Genomic DNA, 21,387 nt, shown 5'->3' on the forward strand with positions numbered 1-21,387 from the left:
ACCAGGGTTCAAATCCCCACTCAGCGATGAAGCTCACTGTGTGACTTTGGGCACTATATCTAACTTAACCTCACAGATTTGTTGTGAGGATGAAATGGGGAAGTGGAAGAAACATGGGACTCAGCTACACTGGCAAAGAAACATCGTTTTATATGCATTGTTTATGAATTCCAACACTGTGACACTGGATGGCGTTGTAGAGTCCCGTTTTTGCTAACCCGATTTCTCATACAAGGTTTGCAATGTATTTAACTGAAATGCTTCTTTGATGTGTCCAGCCATGCATACCATCTGGATACAAAAGGATGGATATAAATGTAATTAACAAAAAACAACCAGCAAGGAAGTATCACCCACCCACTCCTAAATCCAAGAGAAACTCTTAGGACTGGTGTCCGAGGTCAGCATCATTGGGCTTCTTCTGAGGCCCACACTCCGGAGGGAAGAGGCACTGCTAACCCTTGATGTCCCCAAACCTTGTTGCTCACTGTCACTTCCTGGTCACCATCACTCTGCAAGCAGTGACACTAGTGAAGCAATAGGGCAGCAACCTCCACTTGCCTTATGCTGTTTCTGGGTGGTTGTGTGGCTGGAGGTGAGAGGAGGCAAGTGAGTAGGCAATGAGGATATCAGTGAGGGAGAGAGGGATCCATTCAGAGCATCTTCTCCCAGGACTCCCCAAAGCCTGGAGTCATCGCTGGCAACCACTGGGAGGTGGAGGAAAGGGAGCAAAGAGGCATTGCAACACACCCACCCACCCACCCACCCAGCCAGCATTATTATTAGGCACCCTCCATGCTGAACCTCAAGCACATGACATAGATCTCCTTATTCCAGCAGGTGTTTTAAGAAAATGTTCAGGCATCTGTTCAGTTTTATTGGTTTATTCTGCGTGGTTTATTTTATGTACACCCCTTACATATGCTAATGATTAGGTAGTATATAAATGCCTTAAATGCTATTGTTATTCTTATCATCTCAATTTCTTACCTGGCCTTCACGATAAAGCCCCTGGGCAGGTTATAACAATTTAAAAATACAGTATCAATGGATTCCTGCTGCAGTGCAACAGATAAATGGAATTGGTTTGATACAGCTAGATTATTATCTAAGAAAGACCTTCCTTCCTTGCTATTGATTTCTTGAAAGCAGCTTTTATCTCTTTGTTCCTCAGGCTGTAAATAATTGGGTTGAATGATGGAGTCACTACAGTGTAGAGGAGAGAAAGGAACCTGTCACTGTCTAGGGAATAGACTGATTTGGGTCGAACGTAGGTGAAAGTGACAGTTCCGTAGAAAAGAGAAACGACAATGAGATGTGAGGAGCAGGTGGAGAAGGCTTTGCGCCTGTTCTTGGCTGAAGGCATCCTTAGGATGGCGGCGATGATGAGCATGTACGACAACAGGATTAGCAAAAATGGTACCAGGATAAAGAACACAGTTACCGTAGCAACTGCCACTTCATTCTTGAAGGTGTCAGTGGTAGCCAGTCTCAAAACAGGCAGAATATCACAGAAAAAATGGCTGATTCTGTTAGGGCCACAATAGGGAAGAGTAAATATAGAAATGGACTGGCCCAAAGCCACCAAACTACCAACGGCCCATGAAATAACAGCCAGCAGAGCACATTCCTTAGGGCTCATGATGCAGGAGTATTGCAGGGGTTTACAGATGGCGACGTAGCGGTCGAATGCCATGACAGAAAGAAGGCAACACTCAGTAATACCAAAGAGAATAAAGAAATACATCTGCATCCCACAGCCTACAAAGGATATGGTCTGATTCTCTGACAGTAAATGTTCAAGCGTCTTCGGGATGATGGATGTGGTGTAGCCGATTTCCAAAAAGGACAAGTTCCGGAGGAAGAAGTACATTGGTGTGTGAAGGGTAGGCTCGGCAACCGTGATGATCAATATCAGGCTGTTCCCAATCAATGCCACCAAGTAGAATATTAGTACCAGCAAAAAAAGGAGCGCTTGCATGCTCTGGAAATCTGAGAAGCCCAAAAATACAATCTCAGTCAAACAGGACTGGTTGCCTCTTCTCATGTCGTCATCCAGAGGAGTTCCTGGAGACATAACAAGAGCTGCAGATAAAGAGACGAGGGTTAGAATTACAGGCAACCCCTGATTTGTGTGGGATTGTGTTCGTGGCACCTGTGTGCATCGGCAGAATGCACATAAGCCCATCCGCCCTGCTACACTCTGTTCTGCCCCCAGTTCCATCCCATTCTGCCCTCTTCTGGGTCCAGAATGTTGGAGGTCACGTGTCAATTGAATGCTTGCAAAATGGGCACCAACCTGTAATTCAAGTGCCTTAGGTATGTCAAATAGAAGATTTACATCCTGATTTTTTCATTTTTACTCAGAGGTAAGTCCCGCTGAGTTCAATGGAACCAATCCCTTGGAAAAGTATGCAAGGGGTAACAGTTTTAGTATTTGTGAACAATGCATTTTGTGTGACTTTGCAGTCTTTCAACTAACCTAAGATGAAGAAGAAGAGTTTGGATTTGATATCCCGCTTTATCACTACCCAAAGGAGTCTCAAAGCGGCTAACAATCTCCTTTCCCTTCCTCCCCCACAACAAACACTCTGTGAGGTGAGTGGGGCTGAGAGACTTCAAAGAAGTGTGACTGGCCCAAGGTCACCCAGCAGCTGCATGTGGAGGAGCGGAGACGCGAACCCGGTTCCCCAGATTACGAGACTACCGCTCTTAACCACTATACCACACTGGCTCACAAGATCAACTCTTGTTGGACATAAGAACATAAGAAGACTCCTGCTGGATCTGACCAAAGGCCCCTCTCATCCAGCACCCTTTTCCCACAGTGACCAGCCAATGGGAAGCCTACAAGTAGGATAGGAGCATGGCAGAGCTCTCCCCACTTGTGATTCGCAGCAACTGGTATTTAGAGGCATACCACCCATAAGGCTGGTGTGGCGAGCCTTATCCTCCATGAATTTGTCTGAGACCCTTTGAAAGCCATCCAGGTTACCACACCTTGTGGTAGCGAATTCCACAGCTTAGCAATGCGCTGTGTGAATAAGTATTTCCTTTTGTCTGAATCTCAGGATTATTTGTCAGAATTGCTCCTTTCAAATTTAAATGTGGTTTCTCTTGAATTCTAGGCACCTTTAAAATAATTTGAACTATACTGATCTATCAATGCTTGGTTCAGATGGTGAGGAAGACTCCAATGAACTCCAGGTTCACGCCTTTAGTAAGTCTGTGATCACCTAATAAATGGATCCTTGCTGGAGAGTTTTGAGGTCATGTGCTAAAATATTTCGTAAACCTAAAGCATTTTTTTTCCTGCACCATCTCCTTGACACAACAATGGAAACTTCCACTGAAGTACAGTCATCTCGGGCCTGTAATGTGTACCCATCTCCACAAACAAATTATTCAATAGCTGCCTACAACATAACAAAAAGCCCCCCCAAAATACGTTGATCAATTTTCTACTTAAAAACCACATAAACACTATCTCCTTCCTTTTATGAGTGAAGGAACCAGCCAGCCAGTTGACCAAACAACCACACCCTTAGGTAACCTATGGTAGATAGACCTTACATTTCTGTTAGCGTTCTGATAATTTTCAGGTAGATGACAAATGTCCACTGAATAAAAACTGGAACTTCTGCACCATTCATTGGGAAGTCCAAGCACTGAAGATTCTTTTGCTGCAATGCCGCTTCAGTTAGTACTATATCTGGAGAAGATCTTTCTTCAGATACTTTGTTGGTTGTTGACATCATGGTACTAAGCATGGTTAGAAAAGGGGCTTTTAAATTCCCATTAGGTCCACGGGACCAGAATTCTAAAGGGACCTGGTGGATTTTCTCCTTACAAAGCCACGAGGCAAAGGCATTGTTAATTGCGGTAGGATTTGGTAAACAAATGACAGGGGGAAGGTTGGGGAAGGAATCCATTGAGTATTTGGTTTCTGAGGAGACATCCTGCCAGCATGATGATGAACCATACAAAATTGATGGTCAGAGTTCCATTTCCCCCCTATGCTTGGAGCTACAGAAAGTCAATCTTTTGTATTTGAATTCTATCAGGTCTCCTTTTCACTGCCATGTCTTCAATATTATCTGCTGCTCCCATCACTTAAATTCCAAGGTGTTTAATTAATTGGTGACACAGATCTTTTATTTGGCGTTTCAGGGAAATATCATTGCAAATGTAATATATGTAAACTAAATAATATAAGTGACATTATAAAAAGAACACAATTTAAAACTTTTAAACACTCAATAACCTTAAGATATCCAGCAATCAGTCCAGTGCACTCATACTGTATCACTGGAATTCGTTAGATTGGTGAGTGTGAGACATGGGGGCCATATCAGTGGTGGCCCCAAATTGTGGAACTCCCATTCAATTAATATTGGTTTGACACCTTCAGTTATGGCATTTGATAAAGTCTTGAAAATGTCTGTCTTTGTAATTTTCTGTCCTTAAAAGAGTTTAGGTCAGATGTGGGCAACCTCAGGCCCAGGGACCCTCTCTGGGCCACCCTCCTCCAGCCCTCCTGATTATGGTCCTACTTCATACCACAACTGTTTTTGCTTGGCTGAAATGTCTCATTGAACTCTGATAAAATTTATATGAAAAGGTGAAACTTCTGGGGAAAGGGGCACAACTTATTCTGAAAAGGGGATGGAACCACTTGTCTTTTAGTCCTTTATTCTTCTCATATTGGTCACAGGTGGTACAATATTTGTGTAATATTTTCAAACAGCCTGGCCCCAAATCAGTATTTGGGCTCCTGTACTTTCTCAAACATCTTTAAAGGCAGTACTTGTGAGGTGATCCTGTGGGTGGGTATTTCACAGATGGGAACACTGATGTGGGGATTGCAAATTCACAAATGCATGTTTCATTAGACAAGCACTGGCACAACAGAGTTAGGACACATAAGCAGGAGCCATTACTACCATATGGTCCTCATAGTTGATAAGCTGCGATCATGCTTATGATTAATACTAATTGTTGGCTCGCGATAAAAACTCACTTAAAGTTTAACTCAACTTCACCGTCTGATCATTTTAAATAACAGCACCATTCTAAAACAAAACATTTACCCTTAGTAGCACGGGGAGTTGAGGAGGCTGCCTTAGAGTCTTCTGAGAGGGTTTGCATTTGTGATTCTCTTCACCAAGTTGATTTCTGATCTAAAATTGAACACTTGGCTGTAGGGACGAAGCTCCAAAGTGATCAATTGAGCACTGTCCTTGTGGAATCAATGGATAGTTTTAATTAACCCCTAGAGAAATTAAATGAAGAGATGCAAAGAACTTTCTTGTAATACCAATACGAGTCTAATGGGTCCTTCTAGGAACCCTCAGCATGCTTTGAAAAATGCAGTTTCCAGCAAGAATTCCCACATGGAAATGACAAAGGAGGAGAATGAATGTCACTGGTTTAAGCTAGGCAAGGGAAGAATTCAACATATTCTGTTTAGGGCAGGGGAATAGTTTTCAGACCCAAGGTCACATTCCTTCCCAAGCAACCTTCCAGGGCCTACATGCCAGTGGTGGGTAAAAGTGGGTGGAGCAATGATTGCAAATTTTACCTTTGGACAGCGCGCTGGTTACAATGAACACTCTTACATGCCTTTCTATCATCCATCCAGGGAAGCAAGGAGCTTTATCAAAATAGAAAGACACATTCCAGCCAGGCAAGCACACCCAACGAGGGTGAAAAATAGGGCTGGTGAGTGGTGTGGTCTGGGATAGAGGATGTAGCTGCAGAGGAGGTGTAGCTTGGGAAAACTCTAAGATAGAGAAGACTGGGGGATCCTATTTGGGCCCTACAGCTGAGGTTTATGTGTGGTGTGGTGTGGTGGCACAAAGTTTGCATTTCATTCATTGTGCAAGTTGTAGTGTGGTTGCTTCATTTAGAAAATCCACCAGACATCTATTAAGGCAACGAATGTAAGCGTATCATCATCATCATCATCATCATCATCATCATAGGCTGTGTCCAATGCTAGTCAGAGTAGACCTACTGAAATTAAGGGACATAGACAACTTAGGTTCATTAATTTAAATGGTGAGAAGTGACCTTCACTTGAGCGAACCAGCATGCCAAATATGAAGGTTGAACTGTGAATCTTCCAGGGCAGCTCTCCATGGTGCTGAAGGTTGGTTTTTTACTTCAGTCCACTGCAGGTTCCAGTTTGTATTGACCGATCAAATACCCACCAATAATGTGTGCGTGCGTGAGTGCGCACGCAAAAAACAAGGGCCCATGGAAGCCTATGCAGAAAGGAGTGCATGAGGCGATTAGTAACCCTGATCCAGAGCCTGGCTATGTTTATGACACGCCAATGGGATCAGGTGTTCTGGTTAAAATTCTTGAAGTGGTGCTAATGACATGTATTCTGTTATTTGCTGATGTGATGTGTGCTGCATTTGCACATTAAAACACTATCTAAATGAGAAAAATAGCAGCTGTAGTGAAAGGAAGGTGCTTGCATAAAAGGGGTTATCATAAAAGAATGGTGGGGAAAAATGGGAGAGGCTGAAGGCAAGGGGTGATATGGGAAGAGTCATTAGTGTGGCTTTCCTGTTTCTTTCTCATCCACCCAGCTTCAACAATCCTCTGGCCACCTTTATCTCTCTGTCAAGGTCTTTCTCTCCACCATATACTTTTTGACAGCTGTATCTTCTGGAGTCCTACAACTGCCACATCACCATGCATCGCTGTTTATTTATGTTTTTAATGAATCGTGTAAATATATGCATTTAACAAGGATGGTCACTGGAGGCAGCAAAGGTGCCTCTGGGTGCTCCATGGTGAGAGCAGGGAGCTCTAAGGGAAGAGTGTGTAATTTTGCCTCACCATGTAGTGTGAGCTTAAGTTGGGGAGATGACAGCAGGTTTGAGTGCTACTGCTCCCTTTAAAGATACAACAACAACAACAACAACAACAACTACAACTACAACTACAACTACAGCAACAGCAACAACTTTTTATTTATTATACCCCACCCATCTGACTGGGTTGCCCCAGCCACTCTGGGCAGCTTCCAACAAAAACACAGGAAAAAATCCAACAACAAGAACACCAAACATTAAAAGCGACACTCTTGCATATCTGGTTGGTAGGAACTGCTATCTTTCTTGTATTACTACATTTTGGAACTACTAGTAATTATTATGGTCCACATATATTAGTTGTTTTCATTTATGCTATTGTTTTAAGAGGTTGTTTTATCCAAGTGTTTTGCACTTCTATACAACGTGGAATAATAATTATTTTTTGTATTTTTTGTTGATGCTTTTATGATCATGCAAATCATCCAGAGGTTTCTTTGAAATATAGAATGGTATATAAAGTTATCTGCCTGCCTACCTAATTAACTAAATATATACATAACAGTAAATAAGCCAGCTCTGTGTTGAGCTGTGTTGAAGGTTACTTAGTAAGCAGGGATGTAGGGAAATTGCACCCTGCCTACTAAGTAAATTGCACAGCCATGTTCTAATAAACATTGAAGCTTAGTTTGCGGATACAAATTTACAGGGAGCCGCTCTCTATTGTAACCAGTTGGGCCTTTCCCTAGGCATTGGTCACATTGGCCAAATGGATCTCCCTCAGGAAGACACTGCCGTGTCTGCGTTTTATATCCCTTGGTTATGTAGTATGATCAATCATAGTATTATTTATACTGCACACTTAGGGATATTCCTGCAGCAACTCCCCAAGTCTAGTTTTGATACTTTCCCAATTAGTATTGGGAAGGGCTGTGGCTCAGTGATAAAGCATAGGCTTTCCTTACCAAAGATTCAAGGTCCAACTTTACAATTCTATGTTTCTATCTATTTCAGGGGTCTGCAACCTTTAAGACAAAAAGAGCCACTTGGACCCGTTTCCGAAGAAAAAAAAACTGGGAGCCCCAAAACTCGTCATTATAAAAATAACTTTTTTGTCACTTTTTAATTATTTCTTTGTTTGACCCCTCAGAATCACTCCTCCTCATAGAAATAAAAGTTAAATTAACAAGTTACCTTTTTGTGCGTGTGTGTTCTTCACTCCCCTTCAAAACAGTGACCAGCGTACATGCCCCCTTTCAATGCAGTGACCAGCGTACATGCCCCTTACAATGTAGTGGGCGGGCGGGCGGGAAGTTGACGTAGGGACGGTGCGTGACTAATGCACGCACCGCCCCCATGCAACGTCACAGCCAGTACAGCGCCCGTAACAGTGGGGAGTGTCGGGGCGCACAATGCGCCTCCTCCCCTCGCTAGTATCTGCCCCGGAGCCACAGCAAAGGTGTAAAAGAGCCACATGCAGCTCCAGAACCGCGGGTTGCAGACCCCCTGATCTATTTAGATATTACATTTTTTAAACTACAAGCTGCTTCAGGCAATGTACATGGCTCTCACAACCTTATCCAATGTGATAGGTTTAGATGAGAGAAAACACTCAGTGGCTGAGTGAGACTTTAAAGCCAAGTCTCTCTCAGTCAAAGTCCAGCACTGAAACCACTACCCAACACTAACTCTCAGCAGGGTTCTACCTGTGAGCTTCTTCAGTGCCTCTTTAACTTCTTTATTTCTCAAGGAATATATGACAGGGTTGAGCACAGGAGTCACCACTGAATAAAGGATAGCAATAACCTTGTCTTCTTCTTGGGATGCAGTTGAGGTAGGCCTGATGTATGTGTAGATGATGGTGGAAAAGTAGAAGCTGACAACAAGGAGGTGGGAAGAGCAAGTGGAGAAGGCTTTCTTCTTCCCTTCAGTAGATTGAATTCTAAAGATGGTTGTCAGAATCAACAAATATGATGTTAACGTCAGCAAACAGCTACCTATGGAGGAGACCGCATCAGCTACATAAGCCATGGCTTCATTGAGGCTGATGTCTGAGCAAGACAACATCAGCAAAGGAGGCAAGTTACAGAAGAAGTGGTTGATGATGTTGGAGTCGCAGAAGGAAAGGCGAAGCACAAGCCCTGTGTGAACGGCAGAATTGATCATCCCGGCCACCCACACTCCAGCCACCACCCCGATGTACACTTCCCTCCTCATGATGACTGTGTACTGCAAAGGATGGCAGATGGCGATGAAGCGATCAAAGGCCATAAAGGAAAGCAGCAATATCTCTGTTCCCAGAGCCCACAAGAAAAAGTAGACCTGGGCTATGCAGCCAGAAAACGAGATGGTCTTCCTGGAGGCCAAAGTAGTCTGGAGCATCTTGGGAATTGTCACCGAGATACAAAACATGTTTGCTATGGACAAATGGATGAGCAGGAAATACATGGGGGTGTGGAGTTTGCGGCAAGTGCTTAAAGTGAAGATGAAGAGGAAGTTGGCTGACAAAGCAGTTGCATAGATTAAAGTGAAGCCCCAAAATATGATTTTCTGATGTTCAGGAGAGCTGGATAAGCCGACCAAAATAAAATCTTGAACTGCTGACTGGTTCTTCAGTTCCATGTGTCTGATAGTGCTGACTTGTCCAGATGAATAAATTTATAGGGTCTTAACCTCAGATCAAATTCATGAAGACAAATTCACAGAGGATGAACCATGATCTGGAACCCCCATGTTCAGAAAGAGGACATTTTTCAGTATATTCACACATCTTCAGTGGGATCAATAGGAAATAAGAAATAGGTAATAATAATAATAATAATAGAAAGCAAAAATACAAAATTACATGGCTGTCAACTGTTGCAAGGCAGTCAAAAACTGCTGACAAAGACAAATAGAAGCCTTTGAGGTGTGAATTTAGCAGTCTCTTGCAGCTTCCAGCCACTCCACACCCCTTACCCTGTTAGGCTGTAAGTCAGGGATGGCGAACCTGTAGCTCTCCAGGTATTGCTGGACTACAGCTCCCATCATTGCTGATCATTGGCTACACTGGCTGGGAATGATGGGAGATGAAGTCCAACAGCACATGGAGGGCCACATATTTCCTTCCCATTCCTGCCAAAAGTTCTGTGGAAACCTACATTCCAGACATGTCTCATAGCAAGTTGGTGAGGTGGGTGTCACATAAGTAACAGTTTAGGACAGGGTTTCACAAACTTGGATTTCTAGCTGTTTTTGGACTACAGTTCCCATTATCCCTGACTAGCTAGTGATGGTGGGAGTTGTAGTCCACAAACAGCTGGAGACCCAAGTTTGGGAAACCCTGGTTTAGGACTACTATTGACCCACAGCTGATTCTGAGCTCTGGCCAAGGCTATCAACTTATTTTATAGCATGCCAACAGTATCTAGTCTTCGACACCTACTTCCTGTTACTTATGAGTAAAAACACATGCCAGTTTGAATTACGTATGCTGATCATGTAGACAAAGCATTCCCCCTTATAATAAAGAAAACATCTGCACCAGAATCTTCTGCTCTAAGTTTAAAATTAGCTCACTTGGAAGCAGCAGCAGGATCCAAATGCTCCACATACCTGAAGATGTGAGGCAAAATGAAACTTGTCTCATTGATGATGATCCCCACCCTATTCTGCTAAGCCAGAGAAGAATGGAAGAATCAAGTGGAGAAACTAACAGCAAACATAAATAGTGAGCGAATGGTTCAAGTGCAGTGTTGGTGCCATAGGGAGAAAACTCTCAGAGGCAGTCAAATTAGGAAGAGTCTAAGGATGCAAGGCTGCCATTGTGGAGAATTAGGATCATTGCTTCTGATTGCCTGGGAACCTCTGGGCCCAAGGAGGATGGTGTGGGCTGTTATTATTTTTTTAGTATCACATGTATACCCAATGTTTCCTCTGAGGAGCGCAAATGTGACACATGTGGTTATTTACCTTCTCCATTTTATTCTCACAACAACCCTGTAAGGTAGGTTTTGCTGCAAGTGAGCTTCATGGCACAGAGAATCCATTCACATTGTCCAGCTGCAAATTCCATATGGTAGGTATGTAGTTCTAAAGAGTATAATCCTCTGAGAACTTTAGCTTTTCCTGTACAGTCATATTTATACAATCCACTGCTTTTTCCCAAGTATAGGACATTGTAAAAACATGTGTATTAAAGAAGCATTATTCTTATTACATCTCACACAAAATGCTGTTTTAGTTAATACAAATCAAATATTATTTCCTGTTGAATAAGTCATCATTTAAGGTGCACTGACACCCCTGTAATAGAAGTTAAAAACTCTGTCCAATTGTTTAGGTAATACAGGAGCCACCTTTATTTCATTTATATATTCAAATCTGCATATCAAATTGATTTATTTTGTGTGTGTTTGTATATCTAGATCTAGATCTAGATAGATATATAGACACACATGCACGCAGAGAGAGAGAGAGAGAGAGAGAGAGAGAGAGAGAGAGGGTTTCTAAAAAAAGTGTCTCAGAAGCTGAAAATGCAGCTGTCCAAAACAAAGTTGCTAACAAATGTTGAAGCTTTGGATGTTACTATTTGGTTACATCCAATAGCTGATATTTACACATTAACACAGAGAATGCTAAAAATTCATCTTCATCATCTATCGATTGATCCAAAGTCAATATACCCGCTTCCATCTAATTTTTGCATATCACCATCTTTTCCTCATTTTTAAAAGTTGGGTTTCTCATAGGAAAAGGGGTCAAATCTATTTTCATTAGGCATTGCATTCTATATCTTTCTAACTGATGTTATTGTTTCCAGAGATTATTATTAACAAAATGGTTTCAACATAAAGTGTGGTGATTAGTGTGTTGTACTACGAGCTAGGAAAACTGGGTTCAAATCCCCATTCAACTATGGGTCAGATACCATCTCTCAGTCTATCCCACCATGAACTCATTGGATGGGAGACAAGAAGGGAAATAAAAAGAAATTCAACATCTTCTTGCCAAAACATAAGGTCCCTGGCTAACAGCATCTCTTTCACCCTCTCAACTATGGTCCTCCTTCTTCCTTACTAATCTCTCTTTACTGTTCATCTCAGGCCTGAGTAAAATGATGTAGATTTTGGGGAGGAAGATGCAACCCAATAAACCAGCGGTAGAGGCCAAGATGGAGAAGATCTCCACAGCCACCATGTATTTCCCTTTGGTGCTCAGATAAGTGGGGACAAAGGACAGCCAAACACTGCAGAAGACCAGCATGCTGAAGGTAATCAACTTGGCTTCATTGAAAGTATCAGGCAACTTCCTGGCAAAGAAAGCCACAGAGAAGCTCACAATGGCCAGAAGACCCATGTAGCCGAGAATAAGGTGGAACATGATGTCGGAGCCTTCATTGCACTGCACTATGATCTGCCCATCCTGGGAGTGCAGGTCAAACTCTGGGAATGGGGGAGAGGATGCCAGCCACCCAAGACAGATGCCAGCTTGAATGAGAGAGCAGAAGGTGATAAGGGATCCTGCCAGCCTCTTCCCAAGCCATTTCCTCAGGCTGTTCCCAGGCTTGGTCACCATGAATGCCAAAACCACAGTGAGGGTTTTGGCTAACACACAGGCAACAGCAATGGAGAAGACAATGCCAAAGACGGTTTGCCTCAAGACACAGGTCACCTTTGTAGGCCTGCCAATGAATAAGAAGGAGCAGAGAAAGCAGAGAAGCAGAGAAGAGAGCAAGGTGCAGGTGATGCCCCAGTTGTTGGCTTTGACAATGGGAGTGTTCCAGTGCAGACCGAAGGTCCCCATCACAACAACTGTGACCAGAGAAAGCAGGAGAGCCAAGGAGGCCAGACTTGCCCCCAAGGGCTCCTCATAGGATAGGTAGCTTATTTTTTTCGGAATACATTGGTCCTGAAAGGCATTTGGGTAGTGATCATCTGGGCATTTCTCACATTGATCTGCATCTGAAAATGAGAAACATGCTTTTAGCATTTCTTGAAGCAATACTTATTAATATTATTGATACCATCTGTTATGCTGTACACAAAACACATTACTGAGCTGATGAACCAAAGTCTACTTTCACAACTAAGTGATGGTTTCTCCATGAGCACCTCAGCTGTACTAATCAATCCATTCATATTTATTTGTCAGGCTTTGTGTATACTGATTGATTTCTGTCTTTTCCCCTTAAACATGCCTATCTCTGCATCCAGCCCCATGTCTTTGCATTTCAAAGCTTCTGGCCCGAGTATTTCTTTTTTACACTTTCCATAATTGAATTTGGGAGTGGATGAAACAGTCTGTCATTTGCTCCCTGGGAAAGTCTATATTTGACAAGAAATAACTGTGCCTAAGGACTGAAACTGTGGGGATACAATAGAGAAAATTGTTCACTAGTTGTTAATCACAGAATATGAAAATTGATTGGCTGCAGGTTCAATGCTGACAAAAAGGGAATCTATGGATTGCAATCCTAATTATTTCTTCCCAGATGTATGTCATCCTGATTTCAATTGTGGTTACTCCCATGTGGACGTTATTTCACACAATATACTCTTGAATGGCTATCCAAAGGGGAGCAGAGAGGAAAGGACAATATGTATCAGTAACATATAAACACATGTGCTTGGGATCTATGACAGAAAATAAGCAGACATAATAAGACTAAGAAATGAATGTCGAAGTTGGATAGGAAGAATTCCAGTTGACTTGGGTTCCTTCACTTACCCTTCTGGACTGAAATCCTTCCTTTAGGGCACTGAACACAGTCATAGCAACAGATTTGCTTTCCCTGCTGTGGAAACATACTCTTTCCAGGGTGGCAGCTCTCAACGCAGGTGGAAATGGGCAGCATCTAATGGTAATGACAAGCAAGGGATTTTGAATGGAATAAATCTTATTGTCGTCTATGTCCGCTTTGCTGAAACTAGAGGATGGCTGTCAAGCACATGCTCCCTTGGCAAGCATCAGGCCCCCCGATAAAGATGCTTTGTGCTGTCACTTAACCATTTAAGGGGCTATTGGGTTTTGTATTTTCATTATGCATTATGTATGTATTCATTATGTATTTTGTGGTTTTATACATTGATCTTATTCTGGGAACCATCCTGAGACCTCTGGGTATAGGGCGGTATATAAATTCAATCCATCCATCAACTACCTCTGGCCTATGACAGCACAGCGTTCAATAGCCTTCTGAGCATTAGCCCTTTCCTTAGCTTGGATGCTTTCATCCCAAAAATAGGGTCTTACTATCACAGGTGGTGAACCTGCATAATTTGAAGAGAATTTTGGAATAACATATATGACGAATTTAAGAAATTATTTAAACTTACAATCAAAAAAAAAAGGCCGGAGATTTTCCTATTAGGAATATTGCCAATGGAAATCAAGCAAAACACAAGACCACTGTTTATGTACGCAATCACGGCTGCAAGAATACTTGTAGCCAGAAGTTGGAAATGTGAAACAACACCAACAATAACAGATTGGCAAACACTCATGACAGAGTATTTCCAATTAGCAAAGCTGACTGGAAAAATCAGGGGAGCCTTAAATCAAAAAGTATACGGAGAATGGAAAATATTTAAGGAACATATAAGACTATATTGTAAAAATGATACCATCATAGCAGAATTGAATGATATTTGTGTACAATAAATAAATGGAATAAACATCTTAGAGGAATATATGGAAAAAGATATTTAAAAAATCAAGACAGTAGAAAAAGTTTAATGAGAACTATTGGAAGTCTTTTACAGAAAACTTTATTGGAAAAGACATGATGTTGTATAAATATTTGGTTCTTTTAATTGTCCTTTTTTCTTTTCTTGTTGCTTTTAAACCCCTTTTCGCCCTTTTTGAGGTGACAAATCCCCCTTTTCTCTCCTTTTTTCTTTCCCCCCTTTTTTGTGCTTAATTTTGTTATACTTACCTTTATTGTATGATTGTAGTTTAAATTAATAAAGATTTATTAGAAAAAAACAACACAAAAATTATGGCCAAGCCTGCATGGAGTTTGGCCTCACCGTCAGCCTGATGGAGACCAACATCCTGGGACAGGATATCACCGGCACTCCATCCATCAACGTTAGTGACCACACACTTCAGGTGGTGGATGATTTTCTTTCTGCTTGGGCAGAGATTGTTCTCAACAACGCATTTTGGAGGACACCAGTCCCTTTTCAAGAGCTATAAACACTGGCAGATTCCTCACTCAGAAAGACCTTGTTCTGAACACTGAGCTCCAAATTAGCTTCAAACTAGCTTTGGATCAACAAATTTGAACAAAAGAAACAAAAACAGTATTTCATCAGTGAGTACCAGAACTTCTCTCCTCACACTTCTCCTTTGAACCATCTCTGATTTCCTGGATCGCCTGATCTTCTCAGAGAAGATAATGTTAATGGATGATGGACCCTCAGGCCACCCTCAGGATGGTGATTAAAACAAGAAATAGTTCCACCCACCTGTTTGAACTTGGGATTCCATGCGATGGCACTTCCATCCACTGTGAACTCTTTTCCTGGGGGGGCCTGAGGGTCCATTCTCCCCACTCGGACTCTCTGGAAGGACTCATTGGGAAATGTGACCAAGTTGAGGAGATCATAGCCACCTGCCTGCTGCCCCTTCTCATCCAAAGAGATTTCTTCCCCAGCACTGTTGTTGAAGTGGATGTTCTTCAGGAAGGAGTGAAGCTAGATTGCAGGAGAAAGAAAGACACAGACCTTGTAGGCTAACACACACACTCTCTCTTCCTTTTGCAAAGTGGACCTTTGGATTCTTACTACATTTTATCATATATACTGGGTACTTCCAAAAAATTCCCCCATTAACATGTGAAACTGCCATGTGCTGAGTCCAATCATTGGTCTCTGTAGCCCAGAACTGACTACTCTAAATTGCCACAGTGCTATATGGCATACATTTGAGGTTTCAACTCAGTTCTTATAACAGAGGACACTCCTGGCCCTTGTGCAGCTCCAAGTAAGTGAATCCTGGGATAGATTACATTAACAAGCTTTGAATGTGCAGCTTGCAAAGCATTTGGTCTTTCACTGAGATCAAGTCCCTCCCAATGATAGAACTCAACTGGGAAAATCCCCAAGGCCTCTCCTCCATGCCAGGGCTCAGCTGTGCATCATATGAATCAGTAATAATGACACCCGTTCTTCTAACAGTGAGGAGAGTAGTTGACAGTACCTGCCAGGGCTGAACTTTCTGCTGTCTCCATTTCTCACCCAGTAATTTCTGTTTGGTTCTTGATGAATACATGCTATGGAGAGCATGTGCTACTGCATGGACGGCATTGTAGATGGTGTAGCTCTGGCTGGACATTTCCATTTCAAACATGGGTCCAGTGAGTTTCTCCAGCTTCTCCCTCCCAGTGCAGGGTTCTTGAGTTGTCTCAATTAGATTGTGATCTGGGAATGAACAGAGAAATGCACTGGCCCAGAACTGCTGGATCAAATACAGATTTGGTTGCCATGGATTTATGGTCTGTAGAAAGTCCTGAAACCCTGGAACTGGATTTGAATGCAGTATAAATGACAAAGTGCCATTGAAGGATTTTGAAGGAAATTTGTCTCCAACCAGCACTGCAGTGAAATCCCATTGAGCTGTTGTAATCCACACCCTCTCCAGAGGGTACATAAAGAAAACCTCACAGGAGACTAAAACCAGTCTCAAAGCCTCTAGAGACTGACTGTCTCCATAGACAAGAATCACATTCATTTGCTGCCGTGTGAGAGCAAACATTATTGGTCTCAACTTTTGTTGAAGTAGCTCATTAGGTAGAAATTTTGTCACTAGTGGGATCACCAGTGTCCAAGAAATGCAGAGATTATTTTGGGAAAGCCTTGGTCTGAGAGTACGAAGGAAGGTTTCTCCACTGTCATCATCTGAAACAAGGAGGCCAATCCAGTTCCACCCAAACTTCCTGAGTAGCCAGACAATGCCACCATACTGAGCTTCTTCATTGGGGACCATTTGGAAGAAGGAAGGGAAGCGCCTTTGGTCACTCAGCCCTGGATCCAAGGAGCCATAGCTGAGCTAAAGGGAAAGGCATTCTATTTTTAGGAATCCGAAAACCATCCATTTGTTCATAGAAAGAATACTTCTGTATTGTCGTAGTTATCCACCTGGTCTTACTTTTCTAAGTATATAGCCCTGGTGTTACTAGGTTTCAGGCCAGGAGAAGTTTCTAAGCAGGAAGCTGGATGCTCCTATGATAACATGATTTGTGGAATGGCCAGGTTTGGAAGAACCAGAGCTTGGATTATTAGTATTATGGGTTTATCCCCCCCCCCAAATCCCAATGCTACTTGAGACGGCAGTGTAGGCAACACATAGCTAGGAGGCTTTAACATAATCATGTACCCATACCAAGTCTAATGTAGGAAACAAGTGTAGAAAACATAATGTAATGGGATTGAAAGCTAACATGGATGCTCTTTTGGGGTTTTCTGTCTATGTCTGCCCTTGTGGTTGTATCTATGTATCTACACACATACCTGTGGAATCTTGTAGGTGTTTAATATATTGGCCATCTGAATGGAGTTTTGGGAGGTGAGCCCTCCAACGACGGCAATTAATTTATCTTCCCCATTACAGCGGTAATTGGCGTGATTTCGTTGTCCCATGACAAGAAGAGCGAGAGTGTTCCAACAAGTTAGCAAAGGATTAAAAGCATTCTCATAAAATGTTGATCCCAGTGTGATGTTGGATAGGAATTTGGCATTGTTGTTGATCTCTTGCATGGCAAAGATGAAGGCAAGAACATGCTGGTAGTTTTTCAGGATCACACTGCAATGAGACAAAGAATGACTGCAACACTGGCGGAAGAGAAACAACTGTGTTTCAGTTTTGATTTGAGAATCCATGTACCTTGAATGTTGCAACCCATAGGAAAGGAAGATTTTATTCAAACTAATGAAACTAGAGCAGTCTCCTTATAGATTTTGATTAGATTTATGTAAATGGTGAATTCAAAGGGATTCATTGTTGTGCTGTGGATGAATTGGTGGGTTTGGATATGGGAAACCCAGAAATAAAAAGCTGTTAAATTATTCTGTTAATCCCTTTTGCCTCTCTCTTAAACACAATGTCCATGCCTACCTCTTGTTCTGCTGCTTTGTCTACCACCTCCCTTCCATTTCTGAACTGTGAAGTATTCATGGGAATGTGTTCTTAATTCAACCTGTAGAACAACCATTGAGTATACCAGTGTGCTCCAAAACACAAGGGCTTTTTACCAGCCCTTGAATCACAGCGTAAGAGAGGAAGAGAGATGGGAGGGTAGGACTGGGATGGTCTTTCCTTCTCTCTCTCTCTCTCTCTCTCTCTCTCTCTCTCTCTCTCTCTCCCTCCCTCCCTCTCTCTCCCTGCTACATTTGGACTGCCAGTAGTGAGCTCCAGGAATAGACATAAAAACAGCAGGTGAGCAATATCTGCAGTATTCCCCCCCCCCCGCTGCTTTCTGCACGCTGAGTTTTCTAAACTGCTGATTTAATGCAACTCCAAGCTATTAGCAAATGACAGAGCAGATTGCTTCTGGGGAACGCAGGATCCGTCTCACCCAGGCTCTGTTTATTTTGTTGGGATATGATGCTCCATTTGCTCTGGGTCTCTTTGCAAACCAGCTCAGCTCACTCAAATCTTTCCTTACCCTGCTGAATGCCTTTTAAAAAAGTACTTGGGAAGTAAATCCCTCCTTTTCTTTTTTTATTCAATGAATTTTGCTTCCCCAATAAGCATGAATGGGATTACAGGCATAGGATCCAACTCCTAGGGGCTGAAGGGGACCCCCCCCCCCAAATATTGGAGAAAGCCTCCCCCCCGAAAGCATTGCGATTCAAATGGTGTGCATGCACTGTGTCATGTGATCCGTTATATCCAAATATTTGAGAGGAAGCATCCCATTGGCTTTCATAAAAGTGGCTCTCACAGAAATAGGATTTAAGCTGCATTCCGGTTGCAGCCACTTACAAGTCAGTGGTGATTACTTCAGAGTAGATATGCCTAGGTTTGCCCTTTTCGGTTAGAAGCCAATGCATGCTGGGCGGGCAGGGGGGAGTGAGGCGTACTTGGCATAGGGATGGGTTGCAAAATCTATGGGTTTCAAGCGGCTTGAAAACCTGAACTAGGTTGTGGATGGAGCCCATATGGGCAAAAAGCAGGGGCGATCCAGGAAACAAACTTAAGCTCTTTGAAATCCCCATGGTTTCCAAGAGGATTCTGAAGCCCATGCTTAATAGTTGGTTGTCCTCTGCTCTTTTACCAAAGAAGAAACTCACTGACCACAATGAAAGGACTTGTTTTCAAGTAAATGTGTCCCAAATGCTTGGGTTTATGCATGCAGATTTTTGCACTTTCAGGGAAGAGGAGGGAGCTGCAGTTTGCTGGCTGTGTTGTCCTACAGTGTCCTTGTGAGGTATGTCTCTCTCTCTCTCTCTCTCTCTCTCTCTCTCTCTCTCTGTGATTATGAGTGAAGTTAAGGGTGGTGGTGGTAGTTGCTGCTGGTTCTCCTTTCTCTACTTCATTCCAGCCTTCCCAAAATGGTCATGTGTTCTGCATGGGCACCAGTGGTCCCGTGAGGAGGACATAGTGGAATGACAGAAGCTAATTCAAGTGGTGGGACATAAGCCTGAATGTATCCTAGAAGGATTAAAGGAGAAGCTGATGCAGTCATTTATTTCATCAAGAATGATCAGTGGGCCCAGTAGACAATTCTCCAATAAATAAATAAATAAATAAATAAATAAATAAATAAATAAATAAATAAATAAATAAATACTTACTTACTTACTTACTTACTTACTTAGCAGTAAAAGATAAGATCTTGGGTTTCTCCGTAAATTCATGCATTCTGAAGTTTCCTTGCGTAAAGGATATAAATTCACCAATGATCATGTCAGCTGGAGGACTGAATGACTTGGTTTTAATTGTTTGTCTCAATCTGCATGTGGAGGAGTTTAAATACTTGCTAGAAGAACAATGCAGCACCAACAGCAGGAAAAGCAGGTGGAGCGCTAACCATTTTTGTGCTGAACTGCAGCTGGAGGTCATCATGTTTACATTTAGTTATCCACAGCATTTCAGTCTTGGCTAAAGTTATAGGGAAACTTGGCTGCAAGGAGCTATGCACCAGCCTCAAATCCACCTCCCTAACTGGATCCATGTAAGTTGATAGGACAGGTGCCTATATAGACTCCAACACAGGGTCCTCACATTTGGAAAGAGCTGTTTCTGTGGCTGTTATTGTGCCTGGCGTGTGATTTCCCATGTGACATTTAGAAGTAGCGATGCTGATCGATAATTATAAAAAATTACAGGGTGGAGGATCTGTTTTGCTAAAGTCCTCAAGTCTCAGAACAAGCAAAGTGCTATATCATTGTCATCCCACTACAGCCCAATTTCTGCTCCCTTGTGATGCAGTGCCTCTCATGTATGGTATAACTTTCTGAATTGATTCAATTTGAGACTTGGCCAGGGTATAGAAAGAGGGTTGTGAAGGTCCATATCCCTTCTTCTGATCCAGACCATCATCCCTTCTCTCCAATTACTGTCAATTGTGCTCCGTGGTGTATCAAAGGGAGGTTTCCCCCATGCAACTTGGGCTTTGGAAAACTTTATCCCTTATGTATCTCAGCTGAGCTCTGCTAGTGAGCAAGAGCCATTCACTCTAAGCCATATGTTTAAACTCTTCCTCAAAACAGCTTCCCAGGTAGACCTGTCATTCTTCAACCTCCATCAGATGCTGTCCTACATGTGATTCCTGTCTCTCCCCACAGAAGCCTAAACATAGTTTGCATTGGGTCCCCCAATAGTATTAGGCTGTAACTCCCATCATCTCTGGTTGCTGGGGATGAAGAGTAGTGAAGAAAAGATCTATTCCATGGATACTACTGTCCTGGGACCTTCAACCTATTTACATTACATGTGTTTGAGCAGGTAGTCTGTAAGCTAAGACACATCTCATTCCTAATTCCTAGGTCCAGCAAGAGTTAAAATTGAAGCAAGGATTCATATTTTCTAAAGTCAGATTAGGTAATGGGTTATCAAGGAAACAAAGGGAATTGCTCTGTGTGAGACAGCAAAGGTGTGGGCCTCCCTCTTTCAACTCTAGGGTAGTTAGAAAGACAAACACAGAGTTGAGAGTTATGTGAGCTGGAGACTGGAAGCAAAGTTGCATGCTGGGAAGGCAGAGAGGCAAAGCGGTGCTTGATTTCTGTTTGAATCCAAGGGTGTGGCTATGAGAGAAAGAAGGCCTTCTTGGGGTGTTAATGCTCTGAACCCCTCCAGGTTGTTTATGTGTGTAAATAAACCATATATAATAAAGACACCACAGTCTCTGCTGTACTTCATTCCAAAGGAAACACGTTTGGAATCCTTGGAATCTCACAATGCTAGGAGATTGGGATGGCATGCAGCACTATGTCATGAAGTTGCCAGGTGAGCTTCCCTGGATAGAGAATTCCAGAAGTGGGGAGCCACCACAGAAAAGGCCCACTATTTTGTTGCCACTCACAATGTGGCATTGCTCAATGGTTTCATGTAGATGTTAAGGAACATAGGGGTG

At 42.6% G+C, this 21,387-nt stretch overlaps 3 protein-coding genes across 3 annotated transcripts in view; 1 reads left to right on the top strand and 2 right to left on the bottom strand.

Moving 5' to 3' along the window:
* The window catches only part of LOC310662829 (pyrin domain-containing protein 1-like), a 742,864-nt gene that overhangs the window by 666,105 nt on the left and 55,372 nt on the right, over positions 1-21,387 (top strand). The gene's annotated exons all lie outside the window — the stretch shown is intronic.
* LOC310662223 (olfactory receptor 10A4-like) lies at positions 1,109-2,047 on the bottom strand (the record flags this gene model as incomplete). Its single annotated transcript, XM_083408996.1, has 1 exon — positions 1,109-2,047. One exon carries the CDS (start codon positions 2,045-2,047, stop codon positions 1,109-1,111), a length of 939 nt encoding a protein of 312 aa, XP_083265122.1.
* On the bottom strand, positions 8,502-9,449 carry LOC310662224 (olfactory receptor 13G1-like; the record flags this gene model as incomplete). The annotated part of the gene is made up of 1 exon (XM_083408997.1): positions 8,502-9,449. One exon carries the CDS (start codon positions 9,447-9,449, stop codon positions 8,502-8,504), a length of 948 nt encoding a protein of 315 aa, XP_083265123.1.

This window comes from Podarcis tiliguerta (genome assembly GCF_965153285.1).
Source record: "Podarcis tiliguerta genome assembly, chromosome: 13".
In the NCBI taxonomy this organism is placed as follows: domain Eukaryota; kingdom Metazoa; phylum Chordata; class Lepidosauria; order Squamata; family Lacertidae; genus Podarcis; species Podarcis tiliguerta.